A 27,322-nucleotide genomic window follows, 5' to 3' on the forward strand; every position below is an offset into this window, starting at 1 on the left:
GTATACTCAATGAGTAAAGCAAATTTGCTTCTTTTTAAAAGTAACAACAACAAAAAAACTCTAAGGACAAAAACAGATCAGAATTGCAGGGACTGGGGTGGTGGGAGGAGTTTATTAAAAAGGGACGTGGGAGAATTTTAAAGTGAAGAACAATTGTTCTATTATTTGTACCCTAAAAAACGTAAATTTTAGGGAGTGTGAATTATACCTTAGTAGAGGTAACCAGCGCATTGGAGTTTTGAGGTGACCGATGTACTTTCAAGATATCCCTGTGAAGAACGATACACATCTCTACAGTAAGTGGGCATGTTCCACGGTCCACCACGAACTGGCCGTAGCACAAACAGGCATTGACTGAGAAGAGCTGATTCTTTCAGTGAATTGTGAGCAAAAGAAAGCTCAGACGAAAACAAGAAGAAAGATAATGGCTTTCTGAGTCTACGACAGACACATGTGCAATATACGCATAAAAGCAAGACAGGCGGGAATCGCATAAATTCTCACCCAACACTATCAGCCACACCCAAGCCTTCTGTTTCAGGTCTGCTTGGAAAAAGATATAGAAACCGACGCTTAGCACCTGAAGAGACCTTAGAGACCATGAATCAAACCTGCTGATTCCAACATTCTCTCCAAATTCACGAAGACGTAACTCTTTCGTGTCCACCTTCGGTGGAAGGAAAATCAGCTTTATCATTTCCTTGTAAACCTATGCAGGTTACATTTATTTCATTCTGGCATCTTTTTGATGAGCAGGAGAACTGGCAATAGATGGTTTAATGTGCCTTGAGATCAAATTCTGATTGGAAAATTTTCATTGAAAAGTTCGACTGGAAAACAAACTTTAATGTTTCTTTTCTTTCCGCTATCCTTGTGCTTCCCAGATTAGCCGCTTTGCATCCAGAGAAGTGAAAACAAAGGTAAGTAAAGTTGCTATAGCTGTGTGACATCACAAGGCACTGAGGGGTGCTGGAGTAAGACCCATGATTCCCGACCCCAACTCCCAGGAGAAGGCAAAGGAGAGAACCCTATGGCAAGTAAGTGCGGTGGACACTGAGCAGGATACTCTCTCTGTTTCTCTTTCTCTCCCACAGAAAAGTAGAGCTGCCAGGCACGGTGGCTTATGCCTATAATTCCAGTGCTTTGGGAGGCCAAGGTGGGAGGATTGCTTGAACCCAGGAGTTCAAGACCAGCCTGGGCAACAGGCCCCATCTTCACCAAAAAATACAAAATTAGTCAGCGTGATTGCACCTGCCTGTGATCCCAGCTGCTCAGGAGGCTAAAGTGGAAGATGGCTTGAGGCCACAAGGTCAAGGTTACAGTGAGCTATGATCTTGCCACTGCACTCCAGGCTGGGCAACAGAGAGAGACTTCATCTCAAAAAATAAATAAATCAATAAATAGTTTTTAGGCCGGGCGCGGTGGCTCAAGCCTGTAATCCCAGCACTTTGGGAGGCCGAGGCGGGTGGATTGCTAGGGCAAGAGATCGAGATCACCCTGGTCAACATGGTAAAACCCCGTCTCTACTAAAAAAAAATACAAAAAAATAGCTGGGCATGGTGGTGCATGCCTGTAATCCCAGCTACTCAGGAGGCTGAGGCAGGAGAATTGCCTGAACCCAGGAGGCGGAGGTTGCGGTGAGCCGAGATCGCGCCATTGCACTGCAGCCTGGGTAACAAGAGTGAAACTCCGTCTCAAAAAAACATGTCTAAAAATAAATAAATAAATAAATAAATAATTTTTTTAAAGAAAAAAAAAGTAAGGCTAAATAACTTTAGTAAAGAATATAGCTTAAAATTGGGGTGGATTCAATAAAGTCAGAGTTTACAGGCCTGTATTGGAAAGGTAACAGTGAAGTAGGAAAAAGGATCTAGAATGTTAAAAATAAATAAATGACTCTGCTCAGATAGCTTCCATCATCAGCTAGAGAAAAAAGAAGGTTTGCTCCTCCCCTTGTACCCTCCCTTTAGATAAAGCTACACTTAAAAACCGACTTCAACATGACTAAATTCCTTTGGCACAAACTCCCCGAGTCTCTGAGACCTATTTTCCACAGAAACGCTAGATGGGAGTTTCAGTAAGGATTAATTTAGATTTTTTAAAATATGTACATGTATCAGAATCATTCATCGAGGGGAAGTTCTTATATATCCATTCCCAGAATTCTCTTAAGACATCTGGTCTCATTAGAAGATCAAATAGATCCTCCAGATTCATTAGTTGTTTAACGAAGTGGGAATTATTTTCTCACTGCTCTTGTGTATGTGAGATATTCAAGACACAGGTGAAAAAAAAAAATCACTAAAAAAAAAAAAAAAAGCCAATCTTCTTGACTCGCAAGGACAGCTCTTTCAGCAGAATGCAAAAGTTTGAATTAGCTCTTAATTTCTAAAAACACAAAGGAAATAGTCAAGAGCATAGGTCACTTAACAGATTTGGTTTAAAGATCAGAAAATTGTATAATTAGTGGCTCACCTATCACCCGATTACAGTCCTGTGCTCTCTTTTTTTTTTATGGACAGTTTCATGAATGTGTGTGTTCTCTCTGTGCAGGGACCGTGCGGATCTCTGTAGTTTTCCAATTTTATTGTTTGTGCCGCCAGAGTGATCACCCTGCATTCTCCTTCTGCTATCTCAACAAGCGCACAGAACAAGAACGCCATGCTGACCGTGCCCAGCCTCTAGCAGAGCACAGGGTGTCATCGCCACTTTAGCCACTGTAACTGCAGATCACAACCCACATGCCCTCTGAACCAGATTCTCCTGGAGAGCAAACTATCCAGAGGGTAAGGCACTGGAGAATGCTTCAGGAACTCCTCCAAGGCCCAGAAGTGCTGAATCCACTGTACTGAATGACACCCCAGTGGCCTGAAAGAATTACTGTAGCTTTTTAAAGTGACTCATTCACTCCCAGGGGGTCATCCGGACTCAGGGAAAATCTGTCTCACTGATTATTAGTGATTTGGTAATTGGATGGTAGTGATGGACTTTGTATAACCTAGAGATTTGCTTTAGCTTCGCTGGCAAAGGACTGTATTTTTTGGAGTCAAAGGTTACACTGTCTCCTGTGTGTGTGTGTGTGTGTGTGTGTGTGTGTGTGTGCACATGCTGGGGGGAATGAGGGATGTGCACAGGAGGATGGCTTCTTTGAACCTGAATCTACCAGTCCCCGCTCTACCATTCAGTACCTGTATAACATTGGGCAGATTACATTTCCTTCTGCCTCAGTTTCCTCACCTGTAAAAAGAGGTGGGGTCAAATGATCTCTATCATGCCTTCTGGCTCTGAAAAACCTTGTGATTTCTAGGCAATGAGTATCTTTTGATGCATACCTGCTGTTGCAAAAGCTACAAGTTTCAGAGTATTAATTTCATCTTTCTCAAGCCATTATTTTGGATGAAGACCAGAATTGTCCTTTACAAGTGTGTTAAAAAAAACAAAGCAGCTCACTTATATGTGTCTTCTAGCCCTTTCTCTTTCGTCTTCCAGCTCTGAACTTCCATGGTTTCTATGAGAATTGGGGAGTTATAATTTCTTCTTTTCCATTTCACTATTTTGAATGAAAACCAGAATACTTTTTTTGCACCTTGTAGATGTATAGAAAAACAAAACAACCCACCAAATTTCCTGGCCTTTCTGTTTCCTTAACTAGTAAACAAATACAATCTGTATTCTCTCTCTTTTTTTTTTTTTACATGATAGGGAATGTAACATGCCTGAGAGGGTGAGAGGGTGAGCAAGAGGTCATTTCAAAATTGCCTAATTAGGAGCAAATACGTGACTTTTCATCTTTGGGTTTTAGAGGTATGAAAAATCTGTCCAATAAGTATATCACTTGATGGGTAATTTGCTGTGAAGTTACCAAGAAAAGAACAGTTATTTAATGAATGAACTAGGCACAATGATTCCTGTCTGTAATCCCAGCACTTTGGGAGGTCAAGGCAGGAGGACTGCTTGAGGCTGGGAGTTTGAGACTAGCCTGGACAACACAGTGAGACCCTTGTCTCTACAAAAATATTTAAAATCAAATTGAACAAAGAAGAGCATTTATCTTCCCAAATGATATTTTAAAATTACAACCTTTACAGAAAGATAGGGTGGGGACTCAGGCTGTAGGTTTCAAGGATGCCAGGAGGAAGAGGGCTTTTTTCAGAGTGGTCGCCCTTAGTGGTAGCAGGCAGGCAATGCCAATGGATGTCCGACAACATCTCCTCTAGATCAGCAATGTTTCCTGAATTGCAGGTCGTGCCTCATTAATGGGCCCTGAAGTCAATTTAGTGAGTCATGAACAGAACTTTTTTTTTTTTTTGAGACGGAGTTTCGCTCTTGTTACCCAGGCTGGAGTGCAATGGCGCGATCTCGGCTCACCGCAACCTCCGCCTCCTGGGTTCAGGCAATTCTCCTGCCTCAGCCTCCTGAGTAGCTGGGATTACAGGCATGCGCCACCATGCCCAGCTAATTTTTTGTATTTTTAGTAGAGACGGGGTTTCACCATGTTGACCAGGATGGTCTCGATCTCTCGACCTCGTGATCCACCTGTCTTGGCCTCCCAAAGTGCTGGGATTACAGGCTTGAGCCACCGTGCCCGGCCAGAACTTTTTTAAAAAACATAAAATAAATTAGATTAAAGTAGAATAGATAGAAAATATCAGAGTGCATGGCTTATAAATTATGTACTATGTGGTCAAACTTCAGTTTATTTGTTTATTTTTTTTTAAATAAAGATGGGGTTTCACCATGATGGCCAGGCTGGTCTTGAACTCCTGACCTCAGGTGATTCACCCACCCTGGCCTCCCAAAGTGCTAAGATTACAGGCGTGAGCCACTGAGCTCGGCCCAAACTTCAGTTTAGTTGTGTGTATGTGTCTGTGTGTTTTTGCATCTGTGTGTGCATTCGCCTGTGTGTGTTTGATACGCTATGTCTCACTGTAAAATACATTTTCTACTGCAGGTCATGGTTAAAAAATTTGAAAGCCACAGCCCTAGAGATGTCTCAAAGCTGGCTTCAAATGATTTGGTTTGCTTTCTGACAAAGTAAATTTATAAACGAAAGGAAAAGGAATTTTTCCGAATGTAAATAGTCACCTCACAGTCTCTACTGAAACTATCTTTAAGTTTTTCTGAATCTTGCTCTTTGTTCACTAAAAAATACTTGAATCACTCCTGTTCAATGTAAGCCCAAGGCAAACTGCGAAGTGGATCAAAATCATCTTTCTCTTCTGGGAACACCTCCCACCCCTTGTAGATGATCTTCTGTTTATCCGTTTTCCCTTTTCCTTTTTCGTATTCTCGGGAAAGACCGATAAATGCATTAAACAACAGCGTAAGTGACTGCCAATGCTTTCCTATGTCCCATTCTTAAAGATATTTATGTTTTAGCCAAATAGTTAACCTCGTGCTAATATAAAGAAGCTCACTGCAAAATTTATCTGCAGAGGAAGGAAAAGAGAGGAACAGTGGAAAAAGCAAATTTTCCCCGCACTTCTTAATGCCTTACCTGCCCCTAGCTGTATTCACTTCATAGTGTTTCCTTGTTTACATGAACATAATATGCATCATTTCTTTCCTTGTTGATTTTTGAAATGTATTTTTATTCTCTGCAGCTGTCTTTATTTTTTTAAATAATTATTTATGAAACTGTCTTATTGTAAACTCTGAGAGGAAACACGTTGTTTTATTCAACTTTATCTTACAGCCAACTTAACCGCTTAGCCAATTTTAGATCCTTAATTAGTACTGATTAATAGCTGTCAATTATAATACAATCATACTACCCTATACCACAGGTAATATTTTTTGCCAGTGTTAAACTAAGAGACTACAATTCCATGTTTTTGATCCTGAACATACGGATTACCTAGACTCTGCACATTTTTCATAAAATGATAATAGCAATATAAAACAGTACCACTTTATTGAGTATGTAGTATATGCCAGACTCCCAGTACTGGGTGCTTAATCTGCATATACTCATTTTCCTTTGAAAACCTCCTCGATATCAGTGCTGTTACATCTGTGCCCTCAATACTCCTCCACAAACACCACATATGCAATTTACAGAAGAGAAAACCAAAACTCAGAGAGTCTAACAACCTGCCTATGGAGACATAACCATTAAGTGCTGAAGACTGGGTTCAGACCAAGTCCATTTGATTATAAAAAGTCTGTGTTTTCTTCCTTTTTCTATTATTTAGCCTTTTAACTGTATCTAAAATTATGATTTTAATTTTAATTTTCAAGTACCTTACCTGTTCCCTTAAGGGCACAGTTTTGAATGTAAGAATATCAGGAAAGTGTTTGCGTGATGGTTTTTTTTTTTTTTTTTTTTTTTTTTTTTTTTTTTTTAGACGGAGTTTTCGCTCTTGCTACCCAGGCTGGAGTGCAATGGCGCGATCTCGGCTCACCGCAACCTCCGCCTCCTGCGTTCAGGCAATTCTCCTGCCTCAGCCTCCTGAGTAGCTGGGATTACAGGCACACGCCACCATGCCCAGCTAATTTTTTGTATTTTTAGTAGAGACGGGGTTTCACCATGTTGACCAGGATGGTCTCGATCTCTCGACCTCGTGATCCACCCGACTTGGCCTCCCAAAGTGCTGGGATTACAAGCTTGAGCCACCGCGCCTGGCCTTGCGTGATGGTTTTTATAAAAAATGTTCTGATTACCATAGAGTGGTTACAGACATTAACACATACTCAGAAAATATTTAGCCTAATCGTGCTAACGCAGTGCCTTCTGCTTGCCCCTTGCAGCCTGAGATATCCTTCAGCCGCCTTTAAGTGTAGCAATAAAGGACATGGGAATAAAGAGCTGGATGTGTCCACAGTCTTAACAGCTTGCTGGTGGAATTTTATCAACTTATTTAGGTCTGTTCAGGTAACTTTTTGCTTCCATGTACAAAGAACGTGCTTAATGTAGACTGCTATGAAAGCATTATTTTCCATTTGCACCTAGATGATCTACTTACACACAGACCATTTTTTTTTTTTTTTTTTTTTGAGACAGAGTTTTGCCCTTGTTACCCAGGCTGGAGTGCAATGGCGCGATCTCTTGCTCAAGGCAACCTCCGCCTCCTGGGTTCAGGCAGTTCTCCTGCCTCAGCCTCCTGAGTAGCTGGGACTACAGGCACGCGCCACCATGCCCAGCTAATTTTTGTATTTTTAGTAGAGACGGGGTTTCATCATGTTGACCAGGATGGTCTCGATCTCTTGACCTCGTGATCCACCCGCCTCGGCCTCCCAAAGTGCTGGGATTACAGGCTTGAGCCACCACGCCCAGCTGCACAGACCATTTTTAACAGTTACTCTTGAAATTAAAAGTCGGCTTTGCATTTTCCTTCTCTCCAAAATTTTACAATCTCCTGTCTAAGTAATCACAAGCCACAGATACTCAGCAGCCACATCTCTCCCTGTGACAGCAAAAGGAAGCAATTGATTTTGTGACAAAATATTCGTGGAAATCAAATCCAAGACTCACTTTTCAAATGGTAATGAAACCACTGACTACCAAATGGGTTTTGGTAGTCACTCCTAGATTCCAAACTTCTAAATAACTTCCCCACATTAATTCAAACTTAAGTTTCAGGAAATATAATAATTATGAATTTAAGCACAGATCCCTATACAAACAAGTACTATGTTTACAGTGTACCAATCCACTAAAATCAATAAGACCTAGATTATGAGAACTACAACCCAAGCCAAGTAGACCAGCACTCACCATTTACCCATTCCCCATCCAATGACAGTAAACATCCTATTGGAATCTGCTCCAAAACAAAGGCTTTACCAACCTAATGTCAAGGTAAACAGTAGTAAATACCTACTCGATAACTACTAACCGGTGGTATCATTTTCATTCTTTAGAGTCTAAACACAACTCAATGTTGGCATTTTTTCCTTTGAAAGAAACCTTCAAGATGACACCCATTATAATGTAGCTCTTGGTAATTTTCAAGGAAAAGAGTTTACGAGGTGCTATTTCACATTGACTGGAAATTTGTTAAGCCACAAACCATCTGAATTAAAAGGAATACAGATGTTCTACTATTTAGAAAAAAAAGCTCGAGTTTCCTCTATTTATGTTAAATGCCATCCCCCCATTTTTTTTTTTTTTTTTTTTTTTTTTTTTTTTTTTTTTTTTTTTGAGACGGAGTTTCGCTCTTGTTACCCAGGCTGGAGTGCAATGGCGCGATCTCGGCTCACCGCAACCTCCGCCTCCTGGGTTCAGGCAATTCTCCTGCCTCAGCTTCCTGAGTAGCTGGGATTACAGGCACGCGCCACCACGCCCAGCTAATTTTTTGTATTTTTAGTAGAGACGGGGTTTCACCATGTTGACCAGGATGGTCTCGATCTCTTGACCTCGTGATCCACCCGCCTCGGCCTCCCAAAGTGCTGGGATTACAGGCTTGAGCCACCGCGCCCGGCCAATCCCCCCCATTATTAAGAGTTACCCAGAATCAAAGCCCCACAAAGTTAAGCTCCCGTAGTCCTGAAGTCAAGGTAGTAAAATTACGTCTAATCTGTAAATCATACAAAGTAGAAAATGAAGGAAAACACGTTTTCAGCACCGAACATGTATTAATTAGGAACATAGGTCTCTCTTAAAAGGGGTACTGTAGGATGTGATAGCTGGTGACATACCTTAAGTTCTCTGAAGAAGATACTACTCCTGGCCCACTCCACAATGGAGAAGAGAGTTTGATCTGCCATTTTGCACATAAGCCCAAAGGTGCTCAGCTTTTCGTGTTTGCTTCGGTTAGCCTGCTCTTGCTGCAGATAGGCCATGATTTTAGCCTGGACTTGAGGCTCATCTGGCTCACACTTCAAGAGTTCCAGTATCAGATGTGGGATGCTTGCTGGAGAGCTTGTCTGGTAACTATCCATATACGAATAGCCCATTATGGACTCGGGTGAGCTGGTATAGGGGTCTGGGTACTCAGACTTGATGGCCCGGCTAGGAAAGTGGCCATATGTTTGGTAACCTTGCAGGCTGCCGTGAGGGGGCATTGTCATGCTAATGGGGGACGTGACAAAGGGACTTCTGTCGTAGTCTGTAGGAGGCAAGGCAGCGTGGTTCAGAGGTAGGCCTTTGGAGGCAGAATGGATGTTCTGAATTGCAGAGGAAATGGTCAGGTCAGAGGGCATAGCTTGGATCACCTGAGACATGGCTTCTAGCTTAAGTCCGTTGGCTCGGATGAGGGCTTTTTTCTGTTGCTTCAAGGCCCTGTCTCTCTTGTACATTGGCCCGAACTTATTCCTTCCTCCACGCATTCGGTCGGCCCTTACAGCTGTTGGGGGTGGGGCCGGGGAGGAAGGAAAGGTAATAAGTAAGGTGCAAATTATCGGCATTCTCCAGATATTTAGAAATGTTGTAAATTCACCAGAAGTGGTATGTGAGTGGCTGTTTTCATTACAATAGCCCACAAAGATTTCCCAAAAAACCATGTCCTCCTTATTTATGAATTCCTTCCTCCAAGGGAGTGTTGTCATCAAAAAAATATTTTGGCTCCGTAGGGACATATTAACCCTTTTGTGGACTGAGAAGAGTTCATCATTTTTGTTAGACGTAGAAATATTTCACACAGGCCAGGAGTGGTGGCTCACACCTGTAATCCATGCACTTTGGGAGGCCAAGGCGGGTGGATCGCCTGAGGTCAGGAGTTCGAGACCAGCCTGGCCAACATAATGAAAGCCTATCTCTACTAAAAATACAAAAAATTCGCCAGGTGTGGTGGCAGGCGCCTGTGATTCCAGCTGCTCAGGAAGCTGAGGTAGAAGAATCGCTTGAACCCAGAAGGCAGAGGTTGCAGTGAGCCAAAATCACGCCACTGCACTTCAGCCTGGGTAACAAGAACAAAACTCCATCCTCCAAAAAAGAAAAAAAATTATTTCACATTGCTAAGAAAGAGTATCAGTTGTTCTGCTAAGAGTATATGCTTCTCTTATGCCAGTTCTTTATGGAAACCCGAACTGCTTTGGGGTTTTCTTTTGCAGGGGTGTAGAACTGAGTTACCCATTTTTGGATTAAATTGTGACTACTTTCCCACAGGATGCCTTCCTCCCTGAAAGCCATTTTGGTTACTTTATTCCAATTACAAAAGGGTTGGGGACATGTTCTTCTTGGAAAATCGTTTTCACCTGGACTTGATGAGCCCACATCAGATGCCTACCAGTTACTGTTTTTAATTCAACTAAAATTGGACGTAATTAAAACAAATTCATTTCAGAAGCTGTCAAGAGAGCCTTCTGCCACAGTGGTGTGTGGAAATTAGTCTGTAGCCATGACTAATAAGTTAGTTAGCAGTTCCCTTTAAGTTCATCGTGGCCAATAGCAATTAGACAGAAACTAGAGATCTCTGATAGCTTATGACGTACTGAACTTGCTGGAGGTTGTGTTTTTGAGCTTTTTTTTTTTTTTTTTTTTTTTGAGACGGAGTTTCGCTCTTGTTACCCAGGCTGGAGTGCAATGGCGCGATCTCGGCTCACCGCAACCTCCGCCTCCTGGGTTCAGGCAATTCTCCTGCCTCAGCCTCCTGAGTAGCTGGGATTACAGGCACATGCCACCACGCCCAGCTAATTTTTTGTATATTTAGTAGAGACGGGGTTTCACCACGTTGACCAGGATGGTCTCGATCTCTTGACCTCGTGATCCACCCGCCTCGGCCTCCCAAAGTGCTGGGATTACAGGCTTGAGCCACCGCGCCCGGCCGGTTTTTGAGCTTTTTATCTTAGGATTAGTATCACGTTAAAAATTTATTGTGAATTCGAGGTATACAGAATATGGCACAAGATTATAAAGAGTTTTTCCTCTGGATGATAATTTATTGAATATTCGCTTGTTTCATATCACTCCTGAGGAAGCATGAGCATGTACCGCAAGTGACTTACAATTTAAAAAGCTTAATTTAAAAAAAAGAAAGAAAGCTTAATTTTTTATGGTACAGAAATGCAGCCTTATTATTTTTGTTGAAAAGGAATCAAATGACATCACGCAAAATCACATTTACGTATCTTCCGAGTCTCTTACTACAGTGAGCATCTATCGCAATACTTTGCTATTTAGTAAGTAGTAAATATTTAGTAATATTTAGGGAAGTTGTAATAGTAATTCAGTATTAGTAATAGTAATAGTAATTTCCCTAAATAGTAAATATTTAGGGAAATAGTAAAGTGATTGATAATAAGAAAATTAATAAGCATCATTTTCTTTCATGATCTCTTTTTTTTTTTTTTTTTTTTTTTTTTTTTTTTTTTGAGACGGAGTTTCGCTTTTGTTTCCCAGGCTGGAGTGCAATGGCGCGATCTCGGCTCACCGCAACCTCCGCCTCCTGGGTTCAGGCAATTCTCCTGCCTCAGCTTCCTGCGTAGCTGGGATTACAGGCACGCGCCACCACGCCCAGCTAATTTTTTGTATTTTTAGTAGAGACGGGGTTTCACCATGTTGACCAGGACGGTCTCGATCTCTCGACCTCGTGATCCACCCGCCTCGGCCTCCCAAAGTGCTGGGATTACAGGCTTGAGCCACCGCGCCCGGCCCTCATGATCTCTTAAAAATGATACTGATATTAACAGTCCTCATAATAACCAAAGTGGCCACTTCTATTCGGAAGAAATGTATTAGCTATTCAGCAGATTTATATAAATTTTTTTTAAGTATTTCTATCAAGTATGAATTCCATACAACAGAAAAGCTCCAAATAAAAATAGCCTGTGCCTCATTCATCAAATAAAATGCACTCTCGAATCTCGCACCATCAGTGATATGTATCCCTTGTTATTGCTTTATTTGCAGTATATTTAATCCATGGAAAGCCAGTGGGTCAGAGGCTAGAAAGCAGCAACAGACCATAACAGCCCATGAACCACAGATTATTCACAGCAGTCACATATTAACTTGACTGCCTGCCAGTCTGTACGTTGTAGCAGAGGTCCTGTTCTTTCAACAAAGTTCAAGTGTGGCTTTTGAGGGGCCACTTTCTTGCTCTTGTCGAACCTTTGCTAATAATGATTTAATCGTTCATTATTTTTCATGTTTCCTGATTCTCAACTTTTTATTTTGCATCCTCAGTTGTTATCTTTAAATATTATATATATATATATATATTTCTACACTGTCAAAAATAATATTTTACATGAGAAACTCCTTTTCATCATTAAAGGCTTTAAGTCTTGCTTAAGAATCATGAAATTAGTAGTAACACTTAAGCTCATCTATTTTAAAAAGAATTGAAATCAGACTTTTCGTAAGGTATCTTGATTTAAAAACTTAAAGATATTTTACTTTCAATAGTTTTACAAATTAGTTTTGTTTTCAGTAGGATTGCTTTCATAACCTGACCTTTTTCCTTTTTTTGTGTCAAAAGCATCTGCTCTCCAAACTAAAAAAAAGGGGGTGGGGTGGGGTGGGGGTTGGGGGGGAAGACAAGTAATATTTAAAATTTTTTTTCCTAAGAGATGTCATCATGTTTAAATGAGACTCAGACTATTCTGCAGATGAAACATAGAAAGATCTTACAGTACTGTCAGTAGTGTTAAAATGCTAGAAAAATAACGTCACTGTGCCATAAGCACAGTGTTGTTTTAAAGTCCACGTCCTTGGAGAGTTTTAATAGGCAGTAGTCTTTAGACGAATCTTACCTTCTAGCTTCATTCCAACACTTAGACATTTTTGAAAACGACAGTAAGGACAACGCTTTCTCTGTGTTTTGTCAATTTGGCAGTTCTGGTTTTCTATACATGTGTACCTTTTATTATTTTGGACTGTTCGCTTAAAAAATCCCTATAAGACAGAGAAAATAGTGAGATGTATTATAAATCTAACACCAGTCTTTTCCATTGTTTCATTTTAAGAAAATCACCAGTAAATCCTTTCATTGCACTATTTGAGCCCTTACGTGGTTCTGTGGTTTATTTTACATTTCAGCAACATCAACCTTCTCAAATTGTGGCAGGCCATAGTGGAGATATTTCTGGCATCAGTTATATTCTTGAAGAATTATGTCAGATCTTGGGGAGGTTTACCTACGCACCATTTCATCCCAACAGTCAGAAAAAATACACTGTATATTGACCAGGTTTTTTTAAAAATCTATTTTTCTATTATCCCACATGTTCTAGATAGAGGTACTCATGAAGTTCTGGCATTGTTTTTAAGCAGTCTGAAATAATTTCAGTGATAAACCATTGCAAATGCCAGTGGAAAAAACTGAATAGCAAAATGTCTCAGAATTTTTTTTTTTTTAACAGATGTCAACACTGGATAGTTGAAAGGAAAAGGATTTAAAGAATAAAATGGGAAAATGCTCATAATTCCACTAAAATACATTCAAGTAGAGGAACTGTTTAAAAAAAAGGTGAAACTAATGGAAAGGAAAAGCATGTATCGGCGATGGCTGAATTATATAGCACACAGGGTATGTGCTTTTCTTATATTTTACATAAAACAATTAATCAAAAATAAAATGTATAGCTTTATAATAACAGCTTTACCAGATGGTATTCATATTTATCCTACTTGCCACAAAGAGAAACAATCTTACTTTGCTATAGAGAATGGAGGGATTTTCCTGGTGGTGGTTTAAGTAATTGTACTGAGTTTTCCACTAAAAAAAAAAAAAAAAAAAAAATTGAAAAATAATGAATATTGAATTTACTGGGAATATATTAAAAAGTTCTGAGATAAATTCTTAAAGTATAATTTATATTATTAGTAACAATCTAGCATATTTTACATGCTAAAATTTTTGCATTTAAGTAGGTCATATATTTATTGAAATTATTACATTAAAAACTGAAATCTAATGTTTTGGTCTTTATGATATAAATTTCAAAAAAAAATCCTTAAAATTATTTTGGAATAAATCAGGATGAAATCACACAGTTGGGAATTTAGGCTTTTATGCCTGTGGATAAAAAATGTTTACAATTGTAGCACAGAATACTCTGAAGTTAAAATGTATTTGGGAAATACTTTGTCATATTCCCTCTCAAGAACAACGATGCTTTAAATATATATAAGTCAAGCAAAATCAATATTTAGGACTGTTAGAAATGGAAGTCTGTCTACAGCTATATCACTTTACTACAATAAAATATTTTAAAATCATGAGACTGGCAAAGTTTTCTAAACAGCATAAATTTCTTTGCCTTTTGAACTAAATCAGACACACACTTCTGAGAATCATCTCCCTAAGACTCTCTTGTTCCCCTCTTTGTCATTTTTAGTTGAGTCTTTAAAGAAGGAGCCTAAATTTAGCTTCGAAGAAGTAATCCACTGGTTTCTTTTGGTGTTGGACATTATATTTTTCAGGTAGGAATGTGTGAGCAAACCTTGCAGCTTTCACAGGTGAGGAGGCCATAATGGTACCCAGACACTTTATCTCCACATACGGGACAAAGCTCTTCCAGATCTTCATCATAGGAGTAATTCACCATTTTAAATTGAGACACTGAAACAAAGAAAAATGTATACACATATTCAATTAATTTACATGTAGGTGTTAATCCAGCAACAACAAGCATTTTGGTGATTGCTGGGCAAATATTACATGGTAAATTATAAAATAAAAATATGTTTTAGCAAGGTCTTACTGAACTATTTTTACGACTAAAACATCTTTTGTCAATGAGCGTGCACCTTATGAAATTCCATGTGCCACAAACAATTCCAACTTCTTTAGTTAACATTTTAAACTGACCACTTTTGAACACAAGTCTCGTAACCCCACAAAGCAACGAACTGAGAAATGAATTGCATAAAGTAACAGCTTAGAATTTCTTTTAAATACCTATGAAGTTAAGTTCCAAAATGTCACCTTCGCCTAAGTTAGAGAAACAAGCGTAGGCTTTCTTCCCTCCCTCTTGAAGTGGTTTGCTCCGAGTGCACCTTGCTTAGAAGGACAGCGGCACCCACTTATTTGCAAACTCTGTCCGACAGAGAAACTGAAGCCCCAGAAACCCGCTTCTCAACAGCACCCCACTTGAACTAAACAGCCTGAGGCTCCCAACGTTCAGCTCTGTTAGAATAATCGAAACATTCAGTTCCGTATTGACAGTACTTTTCTCTTCTGGATACTTTCAGCTCCTCACGATTGAAAATCTGTGAAAATGAAAAGAAGGAAAAAGAAAAGAGAGGACGCCGGTACGGAGGAGAAAAATACCAGAAGAGTAAAAGGCACACAGGAGGGTTTTGGTTTCAAAGTATCGGAGCTCTGTAATGAACCTCACATGTTTCCGATCATCATAGCAAAATATAAACACCTCGAGATCGCCCTGTTAAAGTTAAACAGAAATCAGGCCGCGACGACGCGCGGCGCGGCTCAGTGCCGGGATCGGGTAACCGCCTTGCTCCGAACGCAGCCCGGCGAAGGCGTCTTCTCAGCTAAAAAGATGACAAACTATGCACAGGAAGGGCAGTGACCAGGGGACCCCAGGAAGTACCTGATCCGGTATTTCCTGGAGACTCCACATTCACACGGGTCAAGTACAGGAGCGCGGGGCACGGGTGGGCGGGCACCCGCAGGTCTACGCAGCCGGGACCCTGCCCGCACTCCCCCGGGCACTCTTCCGCCAAACCCGTGGGCGCACCCGGCTCTCGCCCAGGCTCTACCTCCAGCTACCCAAGTGCGCACAAACACGGAGCAGAGTTTGTTTTTAGTTAATCAGTGGCGTTTGCAGGGGGTGGGGCTGGCGGGGGATGGGAAACCCACGGCCTGGCAGAAGTTTCCTCTGATTTGTTTACCAGAAAGGAAAGAGAATGAGCCCCCACGCCATCGCCAAAGTTCTCGGCCACTGTATAGCCGCAGTGGTGACTTGTTCTTTTAAAAATGAAGTTCTTTTCTTTCTCTTTGGTTTCCGAGGGCTTCAGTCGGAAAGGGCCGTCGGGGGTGGGTCACTTGCAGCACTTTGCTGCTGAGGACGGAGCGCAGACCTGCAGAGTTACGCGTCTCTTCCTGGGACACACAGCCCTAAGCTGGCGCTTACAGGGGAGTGAGTTAGTCAGAGTTTGGGAAAATTCTGGGAAAAGAGGCTCCGGAGAAGGCAGGAGGCTGCCTTCGTGAAATATTAATAAAGGGATGCTAGGCGCAGTCCTCCCGGTGCCAGCCTGAATCCCAGCCCCAAGAGACCTCCGCAAGGGTTTTAGGAACCTGGGGTTTGGGAAGGGCCGAGGGTTCAGAAATTCCTTTATAACCCCTAGACGTTCAGAGCTCTCCTAACACTCGAGATGACAGTCTTGAGGCCTTTTTAGCAACAAGGCGGAAAGGGCACTTTCCCAAGTGTGTTCTCTTCTCCCTCCCTTTCCCCCAGCAAAGTAGACTCTAACTTTACACCAAAGGGGCACAGATACGTAACCGCTTTCAGGCGGACTCCGTGCCTATGTCGGGGACCCGACATCGAAAAAAGACCGAGGCATGAGGAAAACCCAAAGACAGAGGCTGAGTAGGGAGACGCTGCTGTGCGAGGCCTGGGCACCTTTCAGAGTTTTCCAGATGGCCTGGAGCTGCCGAAACAGGCGTTTGGCTGGGCGAACTCATCAGGGCAAAGAAGGCCCCAGACTCTTCCTTAGTTATGGTCTGGACGGAGAAAGAAGAGCGGCTGGAGGTGCCTTGGGAAGCCTTGGAAAGCTAGGGCCTCAGAGAGGCACACAAGCTTCCCTCAAAGTTGGGCGCGCTGCGCTGTCCCGGGCCCTAGCAGTGGATCTTCTTTCTGGGCGTCCCAGGTGGGAACCAGAGCAAGCAGAATGGGATCCCCATTCCCAGGGGATCCTCCGGACAGACAGGCCTCTAGTCCCGGACAAATCCTTGCCTAGGCGCTTTCCCTGCAAATTTTGAACCACGGGCTGAATGCGTGGCGACTTTGAGCCCAGGCACCCAAGAAAAGCTAATTCTCTGGTTTGGGGGCCGTAGGTAGTGTGTCCAGAAGATACCTCTCGAACTTTATAAAGCAAACATTACCAGTAACATTTCTCTCTCCGCTCTCAAAATAAGCCTTTGGCTTCTTGAGCCAGAACGAGAAGCAGAAACTTTCCTTTTGGGCCTCACCCAGCGACCCCAAGGGAAGGCCCTCTCCGGAGCTGGCAGCTGAGGCCCCCGAACCCTGCCTCCCGGAGCCACTTCCCCGATGCCCCACACTAAGCTGGAATTCCAGGTACTCGGAAGAAACGCTTCTTTGGACCAGCCGGGTTCACCTAGCAGCCATAGTCTCTGGGGCCTCAGCTCCGGGGGACTCTCACAGCCCTACCTAGAGGCTTGGAGAGACCCCAGGATGACTGACGGGGTAATGGATTACACCCGCCTGGCGTTCGCCCTCCAGCCAAGTATCTTTCCCTCCGCGGTAGGGCGACGACAGGTCCCCGGGCCTGAGCGCCCGGGCGCGCCACCCACTCAGCACCGCAGAGTGCACCAGCCCTGAACTCTGCTCTCAACACCTCCCGGCCCTTTCAAGTTCGCGCAAGGGGATGGCAGGAAGCGTTCCGGGATCACAGGCCCGCCGGCCCGCACATCCTGCACCCTGGAAGGGGCGAGGATGGAAGAGCACCGGTGACTTTTCCTAGCATTGTTCCCTCCCCGGCCCAGAGCAAATGAGATAAACTTCTGAGGGGCTTAATACAAGCCAGATCTAGAGTTGCTATTTTGGAATGCGGAGAAAATATAGCCAGCGGGAGTTGTTTTTCTGTTGGCAATCTAGAGCTGGGAAAACGAATGGGACTTCCATATTTTCAGATCTCAGATTTAAAAGGGGCGCAATAAACGAACCGCTTCCCCCTCCCACCTCCACCTCACTCGGCCCAACGCGCACAGGGGATGAGTTTGGGGTAACTGGTTCCCTTCAGCAGTTTTGAACTGCCCAAATCCGAGCCGGCTGCGGGTGTCCACCTGGGCTTTTGGGGGTGGCCACATGCATTCTAATACCGCTAAGACAAGCCTTTCGGGGATCACATCTTTCTGTAGTTGACTTTCCCAGACTGGGTCGTCTCCCTCCACACAAGAGCGGTGGTTAAAGCACAGCACACAACAATTCCAACAACGGAGAACCTGCTCGGGTTTCCAGTGAGGCATTCCATTTCTTAGAATGATCTTGTTATTCTAAAGTACCTTTAGCCTGAAGCTGCCCTGCTTGGGTTGCCATAGAAGCCTCTCTTTCCTTAATTAGAAGCGGCCAATTAGACGTCGCCGGGAAAACCTCTGCCCCGCATTGTTCAAGAGCCATAAACTTTTATGCCTGCACCTGAGGAGGGGGCTTGACTCCCGCTGCCGCAAGCGCCCAGCCCGGCTCCTCCCGCGCCCGCGCGGGGCTGTAGGCTGAAGCCTGCAGGGCGAGCCCGGGGGTGGGGAAGCGGCGGGAGCCCGAGCGCCGCGCGGCGCCTCCTTACCTTGCATGTTTTCCGGCATCTGGCCCTGTTCCCCATGCGATCGAGCCAGTCCCAGGGCTTCCGTCTCCACTTTGGGCAGCATGACAAGGCGGCCGCGGGCGGGGTTGAGGGGTCCGTGTCGGTCCGGAAGCCCAGCACCTGGACACGGGCAGCACAGATTCAACTCCGGAGGAAAGAAGGAAGGGGCGACCCGGGTGCCCGCTCACCCACCCGCTCGCCTCGCCGGAGCGTGCCTCCGCCTCCTCGGGGCTGCCGGGCAGGACCTCGGAGCTCTGTCGGGTCTCGCGGCTCCAGAGCCGCCCCGGAGCTGCGAGGAGGAGGTCGGGGTTAAGAACGGAGGCGAGGAAGACAGCGTCCCGGCACGCTGGTTCGGCTCCGCCAGGGCGCAGGCGGCGGCGGTGGCGGGGACGCAGCTGCCCGGGGCGCGGAGCGGTGAACCGCCGAGCTCCGGGCGGGCAGCGGAGGCGACCGCGGGGCTGCTCCTGCCGCCGCGGCGGTGCCGTGGCCACCGCTCCGGGACGGCTCCGGCGACTCCTTCCTTTCCCTCCACCGCGCGCTGCTCAGGATCGGCAGGGGTCTCTCTGCTCTTTCTCTCGCCTCCCTTTTCTCTCCGCACCTCGCCTCCCTTCGCCTCTCCGCCCCTTCCCCCTATCTCTCTGTGCCTCCCTCTGGCTCACTATCACAAGTGTGGAGTTGTGAAGTTCCAACCTCCCTCTCCTGCCTCGTGCACTCCCCGCGCGGGTCCGAGAGCGGCCCTTCCCAGCCCCGAAGGTGACGGTGCTGGGAAGGACAGGGGGAAGACGAGGAGGAGAAGGAGGTAAGTAGGGCCGGGGGTGGGGGGAAGGCTGGGTTGAGGGGTGAAGACAGTGAATGGGAACGCGGGTTCCGGACTCAGGTCGGACACTAACCGCCAGCCAATAAGGATGAGGCGCTGGCTGCAGTCCCCCGGCCTGCCCCAACCTCTGCACCCGCCTCGCCCCCTCCCACCCCACCCTGGCCCGGGGCGGGGGATGTAAATGCAGCCGGGTCTTACAGCTAGTCAGAAGCGACCTCTGTCTGAGCGCGGCGGCGAAGGAGAAGCAGCCAGAGCGGCAGTTTCCTCGAGCTGAGGGAAAGCAAGAAGGGATGGGGGCGCGTGTGGGCGTGTGCCCTCGCTAGTGTGTCGGATGAGGAGATGAAGGGGAGGTAAACACCCGTTTAAACCATCGAAAGAAGACAAGGGATCTTGAATGCAGCTGGCCGTTCTGAAACGCAGAGTTGGTCCGCGGTCAAGGGTCTTCCAGCTTCAATGCCCCAGGTCACTGAGACCCTGGAGAGGAGACGCGAGGGCCCCGGCGGCCTGAAGGGGCCGAGGGTCCCAGCTCACTGAACGGCGAGCCACACCGCCAAGAGCTCCCTTATTAGAATTAGAGGAAGGGACAGCCACTCTTATTTCTCCAGCCTGCTCCCCAGTCCCTTAGCTCATTTTTAAAAGTCCCTCAACTGGAGCCCAGGATCATCTAAGCGACAGACTTTCCAGGTTTAGTGAACTGTGTTTCCACGCAGAATACAAGAATCAGTCTAGGCTTTGCTTTTTCATTCTGTTGTCTGATGGGACCATCCACTTGAGGCTGAGGCCCAGCATTTAAAAAATGTTTTAAAGAACCATCTGTTCAGCAAGCTCTTCGACCACCAGCCCAGCCGCATCTTCAAAGTTTTCAGATCTCCTCCCAACTAGATGAAAAACATTCTTTCCAGCCTCCTGACTGCATGTGAAATGCCTCATATTCAGGGTCTGCTGTGTAACGAAGTAATTATCAGAGTCCACCCACAAGGGGGTGAATTTGAATCTCAAAAGATCTGAGTTTATTCTACTTGAATAGTATAGAGATTACACATTGAAACTGCCCAGTCTAGTATTTGGTGAATTGGAAATTATTCCAATCACTGCAGTGCATAATTTCTATAGAATGGGGTGTTCACCACCCACCCACACCTGGCAATTCAGGTACCACTGACTCTTAACTGATTTGTCATTTTGCTCTTCAGTATGTATTTAGAGTCGAAGTTATTTAGATTTCAGCTTTAGTAGCAACTTCAGTTTTTTTGTGGAAACATTTACGATTATGAAGGCCTGTCCATTAGTTTGTATGGAGAAGTAAGCTGAAGTTGCCAAAAGCTCCGATTTTCATGATAGTATCTGGTATCACGGTCACCAAATTTTAGTATTCATGATCGTTTTAAGTATCACTGAGAACTAAGAAAGAAAGGGAGTCGGCTTCAGAGCTGATAGCAGTGCATGCCTTGCTTTGCTCCTGAGCTTTGAAAATCAGTTTATTTCAAAGCCTTAACTTAGGAGCAACCTCCTCCCACTGCAGTTCAAAGAGTTTATGGGGGATTTATGATATAGCACCTTTCCCAAATCCCAGCCTAGCAAGGATGCAGGACTCCAGACCCTTGGTCATAAGAGGAAGCCTCCAATCCTCAGTGCGTAGCGGTGATTTCACTACTTGGTGAGGCTGGGGGAAGTTAGGAGAGTTGAAAGAAGTTGAAAGAGGGTCCGATAGGTCCTTGAGATTGTAGTGTGCCGAGAAACCCTGCCTTGGCTTGAGGCTGAGACTGAGGCTGAGGCTGACCTAGTGAGGCAAACTTTGTGAGCATGCTCACAACGCCAGCTGCAGGGCCAGAAAGGACTTGCATAGGCCACGCTAGCGACTTCTAGGTCCGTGCGAGTCTGTCCTCCCACCCCATCCCCGAAAGATGGAGAACGGTAGTGGCAAAAGGCCAGCTGGCACCCATTTATCTCTCCACAGGTAGACTTTTCAGGAAAGAAAAACTCACAAAATGGGAGGCATGCGCGAGGGAATAGTGGCCGGGGACCGGGGAATTAAAAATCCATGCTTTAAAAAAAATTCACGGAGGAGCTTGTGTCACGGAGGGAAGACCTTTACCCTGCTTTGAAAGTCTATTCCAGGCCAACACCTTAGCTTAGCAGCGAACCGAAGGGGGACTGGTAGAGCAGAAAGTCTCAAGCGAGAGTAAACGGCCTTTTCTAAGAACCAAGGGAACTCCCAGCCCAGAAGCCTAGCCCTTGGCTCTCCAGGCCTCGACCTGGACGACGGGAAACGCTCCCTGGAGGCAGCCTTATTTCAGATCCCCTGGAGCGGTGTCAAAATCCCCGCCAGCGGTGGACGAGGAGGAATCTTTCACTGGAATTGATTCTTGCCAGAGACCCGAGGGCACACAAACCTTCCTCGGGTCGCTCCGCAAGAGAAAGAAACTGTGGAGTCTCCATCCCGGAGGCAGACGCAGAGGAAGGGGCGGCGGCACCAGGCTCCCAGCGTCAAGTTCATGACTGCCCTCCAAGTGCACCCTTTCTCCGCCTTCGGAACTCCCTCCTTTTTCCGAGCACTGACTCTGGTCCTTTGACCCTTCAGTTCTGCTGGGCAGGGACCCCTATTGAAGGCGGGGAGCACCTAGCTCAGTGACGTTGGATCGGCCTGGGCGCCCCCTAGAAAGCTCTCTCCGAAAGGAAGCTGTGGGAGGAGGAGCTCCCGGTGTCTAAGATGGGTTACTTGGGAATGGTTCTGGCTTCCCGCGGCCACAGTATGAAGACAGCCAAGTGGCTGCGGGAAGGGAACGCAGTTGAGTTGCGAGGAGGAACCGGCTCTGTGTTGTCTAAACGCCAGAGCCAGCGGCGCCTGGACTGACCCATAAACACCTACCGCGGACGGACAGACGCATCTCTCATCCTCTACCGGGGACATCTTAGCAACTGCCACTCTACCTCCTAGTGGACGCACACTTAAGAACCCACCCCGTGCTTACCGCTGCGGCAACTGTAGCTGGTAGCGGAGACCAGAGACTAGAACCTGGGAAGCCTGGGAGTCGGTGGTGGGGCTGGGGGGGACAGCTCTGTTCAACTACCTTGCGCCTTCTCAATTTCTCTGCTCTCCCTCTGCCAACTTCTGGCAAACTTCTCTCCTTTCCCCTCACCTCCCCTCCACCTTTCTCTTTCTGACGAGACCGGTCTCCAGAGCTCGCCCTTCCCGGTTCTGACTTTGTCTTAAAGTGTTGATTGACGGTTGCAATTACGAAGGATGATGGCTCGGGGAGGCTCCCGCAGCCTTGATGAGCCCGAGAAGCGCAGTCCTAGCATATTTTATCCACGCTCGGCGTTACGGGGCTGTGCGCGCCCCGTTCACCCAGCTGGCTGGAGCGGAGAAGGTCTCGCACTCCCCACTCGCTAGGATGCAACTGCCTGCCCTCCTCCGCCTCCACCTTCCCGGGTTTCAGCGCCGCAGCTCCGAGCGCGCGCTGGGAGCAGTCAGCCCTCCACCTGACTTGGAAAGCGTTGGTCGGACCCCGCGCGCTGGACCCTTGCGGGCTGCAGGGGGACAAAATATCAGGATTTTCACAGCGGTTCAAGTTCCCTGGGCTCTCAAAAGGTGTGGCAGACACACCTTGCCCGCGCGCCTGGGTAATGACCCACCCGAACTCGCACGAAACTTGCAAAACCTTCCTCCTTGGCAACAATTTCTCCCATCTTCTCTTCCATTCCCACATTTTGGTGCTTTTAAGAAACCAAGACAATTACTTTTTTCTTTCAACATCTCTATTTTTTAGACCCCGGAAGAAGTCTAGATTTTTTTCAGGTCTCCGTTACTAGGCCGGGATAGCCCAAGGGGGAAGAGAAGCAAGTTTATCAGCATATGGAAGCTCCGGGTCTGCCTAGTTTTTCTGCCCCTCCCAGCCGAAAAGCCCATCAGAAGCCGCTTTTGCCTTTCTCTGAAAAGTTTAGCCAGAATTCCACTTTCATTCCTAGGCTCTGGGGGCTGGGCTAGCCGCCCACACCCTTAGGCTCCACCCGCCCTCATCCGGAACGCTTTGTATTAAAAAGAGACCGGTTAAATTTCAGTACAGCCATAGGAATTACCAGGGAGCGTCATGTTGACCGAAGCTTAAAAAAAAAAGCAAACTTGAATAGGTGAGAAGTCGTGCCTAGCTATTAAAAAAAAAAAAAAAAAAAAAAAAAAAAAAGCTTTCTGCTGCACGTGTAAATATCTACTTAAGACATCAACAGGAGCCCTAGAGCAGGAGGATGGCCATTGATTCACAGTCACTACCAGAGTATCTTGACCTGGCGTGGCGTGGTTTTTATCGCGGAGGAAAACGAAAGCCGAAGCAATTATCCGAGCAATCCAACCTACCCCATTCACCACCCAGGCAACCTCCCAACCTTGCCCCAAAGGAAACGAGGGGTTTTTGGAGAGTTTGACCTGGATATTGGAATCTACTGCTCTTTATATAAAAAGAGTTCACTGAAGAACCTATTCACTTCATTGTCTTTGCAGTATGTTGTCGCAACCCAGGTGTCCTGGAGCGCCCCGTCAGGGTATAGGCGGTGACTTACTAAAGTGTAACAAGGATACTCGGTCTTGAGAAAGGAACGGCGCAGGGGAAATAATCTCGGGTAGGTGGTCCAGTCTAATCTATTTCTTCTTCTCCGTAATTGACATGAAAATTTGAGCCAGCTCCAGCTCAAAACTATGAAACTCCATCCAAGGAACTAACCCTGTCCAGCTTCGGGGCCAACAGAACGACGATCCCGGCGCTTCCAGGCCACAAAGCACCTTGTGGAACTAGTTGAACACTGGCAGTTGCATACTTCACACTCTCTCCCCCAGCCTCAGCCTGGGTAGAAACTAAATCCTTCGCATGAAATTATTCTAGGCTGCTATTCAACTGTATTCGGCGACACTGCAAAACTTCTCGATGGAAGGGGTAACGTCCGGCTTTGCTTCAGAATTCCTTGGCTCTTGCAGCCAGGGAATGGACCCAACCAAATTTCTTCCTTCAGAAAAGCCCCTGAGCCAGGAGTTTCTGATTCTTAAGGTCAAAGAGTGCCGGGCCCGCAGAGGTGCTGTGGTCCAGCGATTTGGGTTGCACCTGGTAGGTACAGAAAATGGGAGTTTGGAAAGGCAAGACTTAACAGTGATACCCTCACCCGTAAGCATGGGGCTTGGAGCTAGGGAAAGTGTTATGGCCTGGGCAGTTACAGAGGTTGCACAATTAGAAGGGCGTGGGTTCTTCCAACTCGGAGATAACTTTTGCGATTAAGAGATGGTGTCCAGTGTATACCAAGGCTTGAGATAGATTCACTTGTTTTCCCCAGAGTTTCTTGTCTGGCAACTAGGAAGTTGATTCCAGGACCAAGTGGTGGATTCCGACCAATTTTCTTTCCATTCCTAGAGGCTGCTGAAGCAGTTGGAGCTTGCAGGGGGTGCTGGGAAGCAGAGGCTGCAGGCATCCGAACCCTGAGCAAGGAATCCAGCACTCGTGAAAAGTGCCAGCACTGGTGTGGGACTAGCATACCTCACTGCAGGAGGCACAGCTGGGTTTGTCAAAAGTGTTTTTTTATTATTATTATTTAAAAGAACCTAAGCCGGGCGCGGTGGCTCAAGCCTGTAATCCCAGCACTTTGGGAGGCCGAGGCGGGTGGATCACGAGGTCGAGAGATCGAGACCATCCTGGTCAACATGGTGAAACCCCGTCTCTACTAAAAGTGCAAAAAATTAGCTGGGCACGGTGGCACGTGCCTGTAATCCCAGCTACTCAGGAGGCTGAGGCAGGAGAATTGCCTGAGCCCAGGAGGCGGAGGTTGCGGTGAGCCGAGATCGTGCCATTGCACTCCAGCCTGGGTAACAACGGCGAAACTCCGTCTCAAAAAAAAAAAAAAAAAAAAAAAAAAAAAAAAAAAAGAACCTAAATTGTCTTTCCATATCCCTTCCTCGTATGCGACAACAGTGTTTGTTTATGCTATCTAATTCAGTCACTCAGTTTGAGTGGATTTCCCTGCCTTCTTCACACCCACTGCCTCTGTAACAAGCACCTGCTCTGAATTTCCTCTCGGTTCGTTCTCACCACCTGTTGGTAGCCCTGCACGTTGTTACCATACACCACAAATTCACAAGCTAAATGTCACACCAACTCCAGAGATCCTGTCCAGGAAAGTCTAGAGCAGGGGACCAGAAGTGCCTTCGCCCCGCCCCACCCAGACCTCAGTCCGCTCAGAAGCAGTTTCCACTCTGCTCCCCACATGCCACCCTATCCCACCTTCCTGAATTCTGCAAGGATCCAAATCTGATTTCTACTGTGGAATGGAAAGCAAGATAAAAAGGCACTTACAAACGTCTTTCTTAAGCTCAAAATGTCTTTTGGAGGAAAGTCTGCAGAGACCAACATTGTATTAAATCAAAATTCCTTTCCATCAACAAGAACATGTGGTTACTACCATAGAGAAAGAGTATGTATTTCAGAATATTTCTGGGGTTCTATTAACAGTTCATTCTCTTGACAGGTTGAATGATCTTGAGTAAATCATTTGACTTCCAATTCCATGTTTTAAATCAGTAAAATTGGGTTAACAAAGTAAATTTTATTGTTAAATGAGACTGTGCCAGGAAGGAAATATACTACGCTGGTAATATATGTCAGTTTCCCTTTATCTTTCTTTCCCCTTAGCTTCACTCAAACTCATCATTCTATTAAAAACAAACAAACAAACAAAAACCCCTAAAAATGGAATCACTAACCATTCTAGGGCCGCTTCCAGTGGGATGTGCTTGCTAACTTGATTGTCTTGCAGTGCCTCACACAGTCCTCAGGGACAATTACATTATCACCAGATAAGACTGCTCATATAAGTGCTCACAGTCATCTGTATTCAGGTTATCTGGTGTTTAAATAACAGTTAAACTCCAAATATCTTCTCTTACTTATCAACTACACAGAAACATACATAACAGCTTCCCAAAAGACTAAAAGAGAGGCAACCTTTATCAACTTGCCTGGTCAGTTTCACTTCACATGGTTTTCTCAAGCTTGATCTCTCAAGATGATATTGATCATATTTCAACTCTTCCCCAGGGCCTCCCCAGAGCACAATGCCCCCCAAACTCCAAAGGTTCCTTGAAGCCAATTGGATTTCTCTAAGAAGTCTGTTCCAGTAAGGTGAAGCATGAGGAAGTGCAACTCAAAGAACTAGCTCTATCCTAAGGTAGGCTCTAGACCTGTGGCATGAAGGTGTCTTGCCTGTCTAGAGCATCCCTGGGTGTGGGAATTGGGTTGAGCCTCTAGGTGAAAGTCTGACACTGTGCCCTTCTTTAGCTCAGCTCATGTTCAAGGTTGAATCCAAGATAATCCTAGACATTGTTTCCGGTGGAGGGGTCAAGCAAAGGAGAGAAGCATTAGCAAGCCTCTGTTCTCCTTCCTCTATAAATCTCTCTTGGTTTATTAGGAGACGTGTTAAAGAAATCCTTTTTCTTTCTTTTTTTTTTTTTTTTTTTTGAGATAGGGTCTCACTTTGTTACCCAGTCTAGAGTGTAACAGCACCGTCACAGTTCACTGCAGCCTCCATCTCCCTGGCTCAAGTAACCTTCCCATCTCAACCCCCAAGCCCTAGTCACTGGGACTACAGGCACATGCCACCACACCCAGCTAATTTTTTTTTTTTTTTTTTTTTTTTTTTTTTTTTTTTTTTTTTTTTTACAGAGTCTGGCTCTGTCACCCAGGCTGGAGTGCAGTGGCATGATCTTGGCTCACTGAAACTTCTGCCTCCCAGGTTCAAGCAAGCTTCCTGCCTCAGCCTCCTGAGTAGCTTGGATTACAGGTGCACGTCACCACTCCTAGCTAACTTTTGTTTTTTTAGTAGAGGTGAGGTTTCACCACGTTGGTCAGGTTGGTCTTGAACTCCTGACCTTTTGATCTGCCCATCTCTGCCTCCCAAAGTGCTGAGATTACAGGCATAAGCCACTGTGCCTGGCCTTTTTTTTTTTTTTTTTTTTTTTTTTTTTTTTTTTTTTGGTATAGACTGGGTCTCACTATGTTGTCTAGGCTGGTCTTGATCTCCTGGGCCCAAGTGATCCTCCAGCCTCAGCCTCCCAAAGTGTTAAGATTTTGGATGTGAGCCAC

General features: G+C 45.6%; 1 protein-coding gene across 4 annotated transcripts in view; it reads right to left on the reverse strand.

Moving 5' to 3' along the window:
- NR5A2 (nuclear receptor subfamily 5 group A member 2) overlaps positions 1 to 27,322 on the reverse strand; it is a 159,677-nt gene that overhangs the window by 127,181 nt on the left and 5,174 nt on the right. Inside the window, exons 1-5 of one of the 4 annotated variants that reach the window (XM_074385070.1) lie at positions 19,404 to 19,729; positions 18,371 to 18,508; positions 14,329 to 14,447; positions 12,637 to 12,778; positions 8,641 to 9,287 (exon numbers count right to left, since the gene is read on the reverse strand). In XM_074385070.1, coding sequence (XP_074241171.1) covers positions 8,641 to 9,287; positions 12,637 to 12,778; positions 14,329 to 14,447; positions 18,371 to 18,452 — 990 coding nt within the window. In that variant the 5' untranslated portion in view covers positions 18,453 to 18,508; positions 19,404 to 19,729. Of the gene's footprint in view, positions 1 to 8,640; positions 9,288 to 12,636; positions 12,779 to 14,328; positions 14,448 to 15,438; positions 15,591 to 18,370; positions 18,509 to 19,403; positions 19,730 to 27,322 lie in introns of those variants that run through there. The other 3 variants (XM_003938243.3, XM_074385071.1, XM_003938244.4) reach the window with 3 other exon arrangements.

The sequence above is a fragment of the Saimiri boliviensis genome, chromosome 14, assembly GCF_048565385.1.
Source record: "Saimiri boliviensis isolate mSaiBol1 chromosome 14, mSaiBol1.pri, whole genome shotgun sequence".
In the NCBI taxonomy this organism is placed as follows: Eukaryota; Metazoa; Chordata; class Mammalia; order Primates; family Cebidae; genus Saimiri; species Saimiri boliviensis.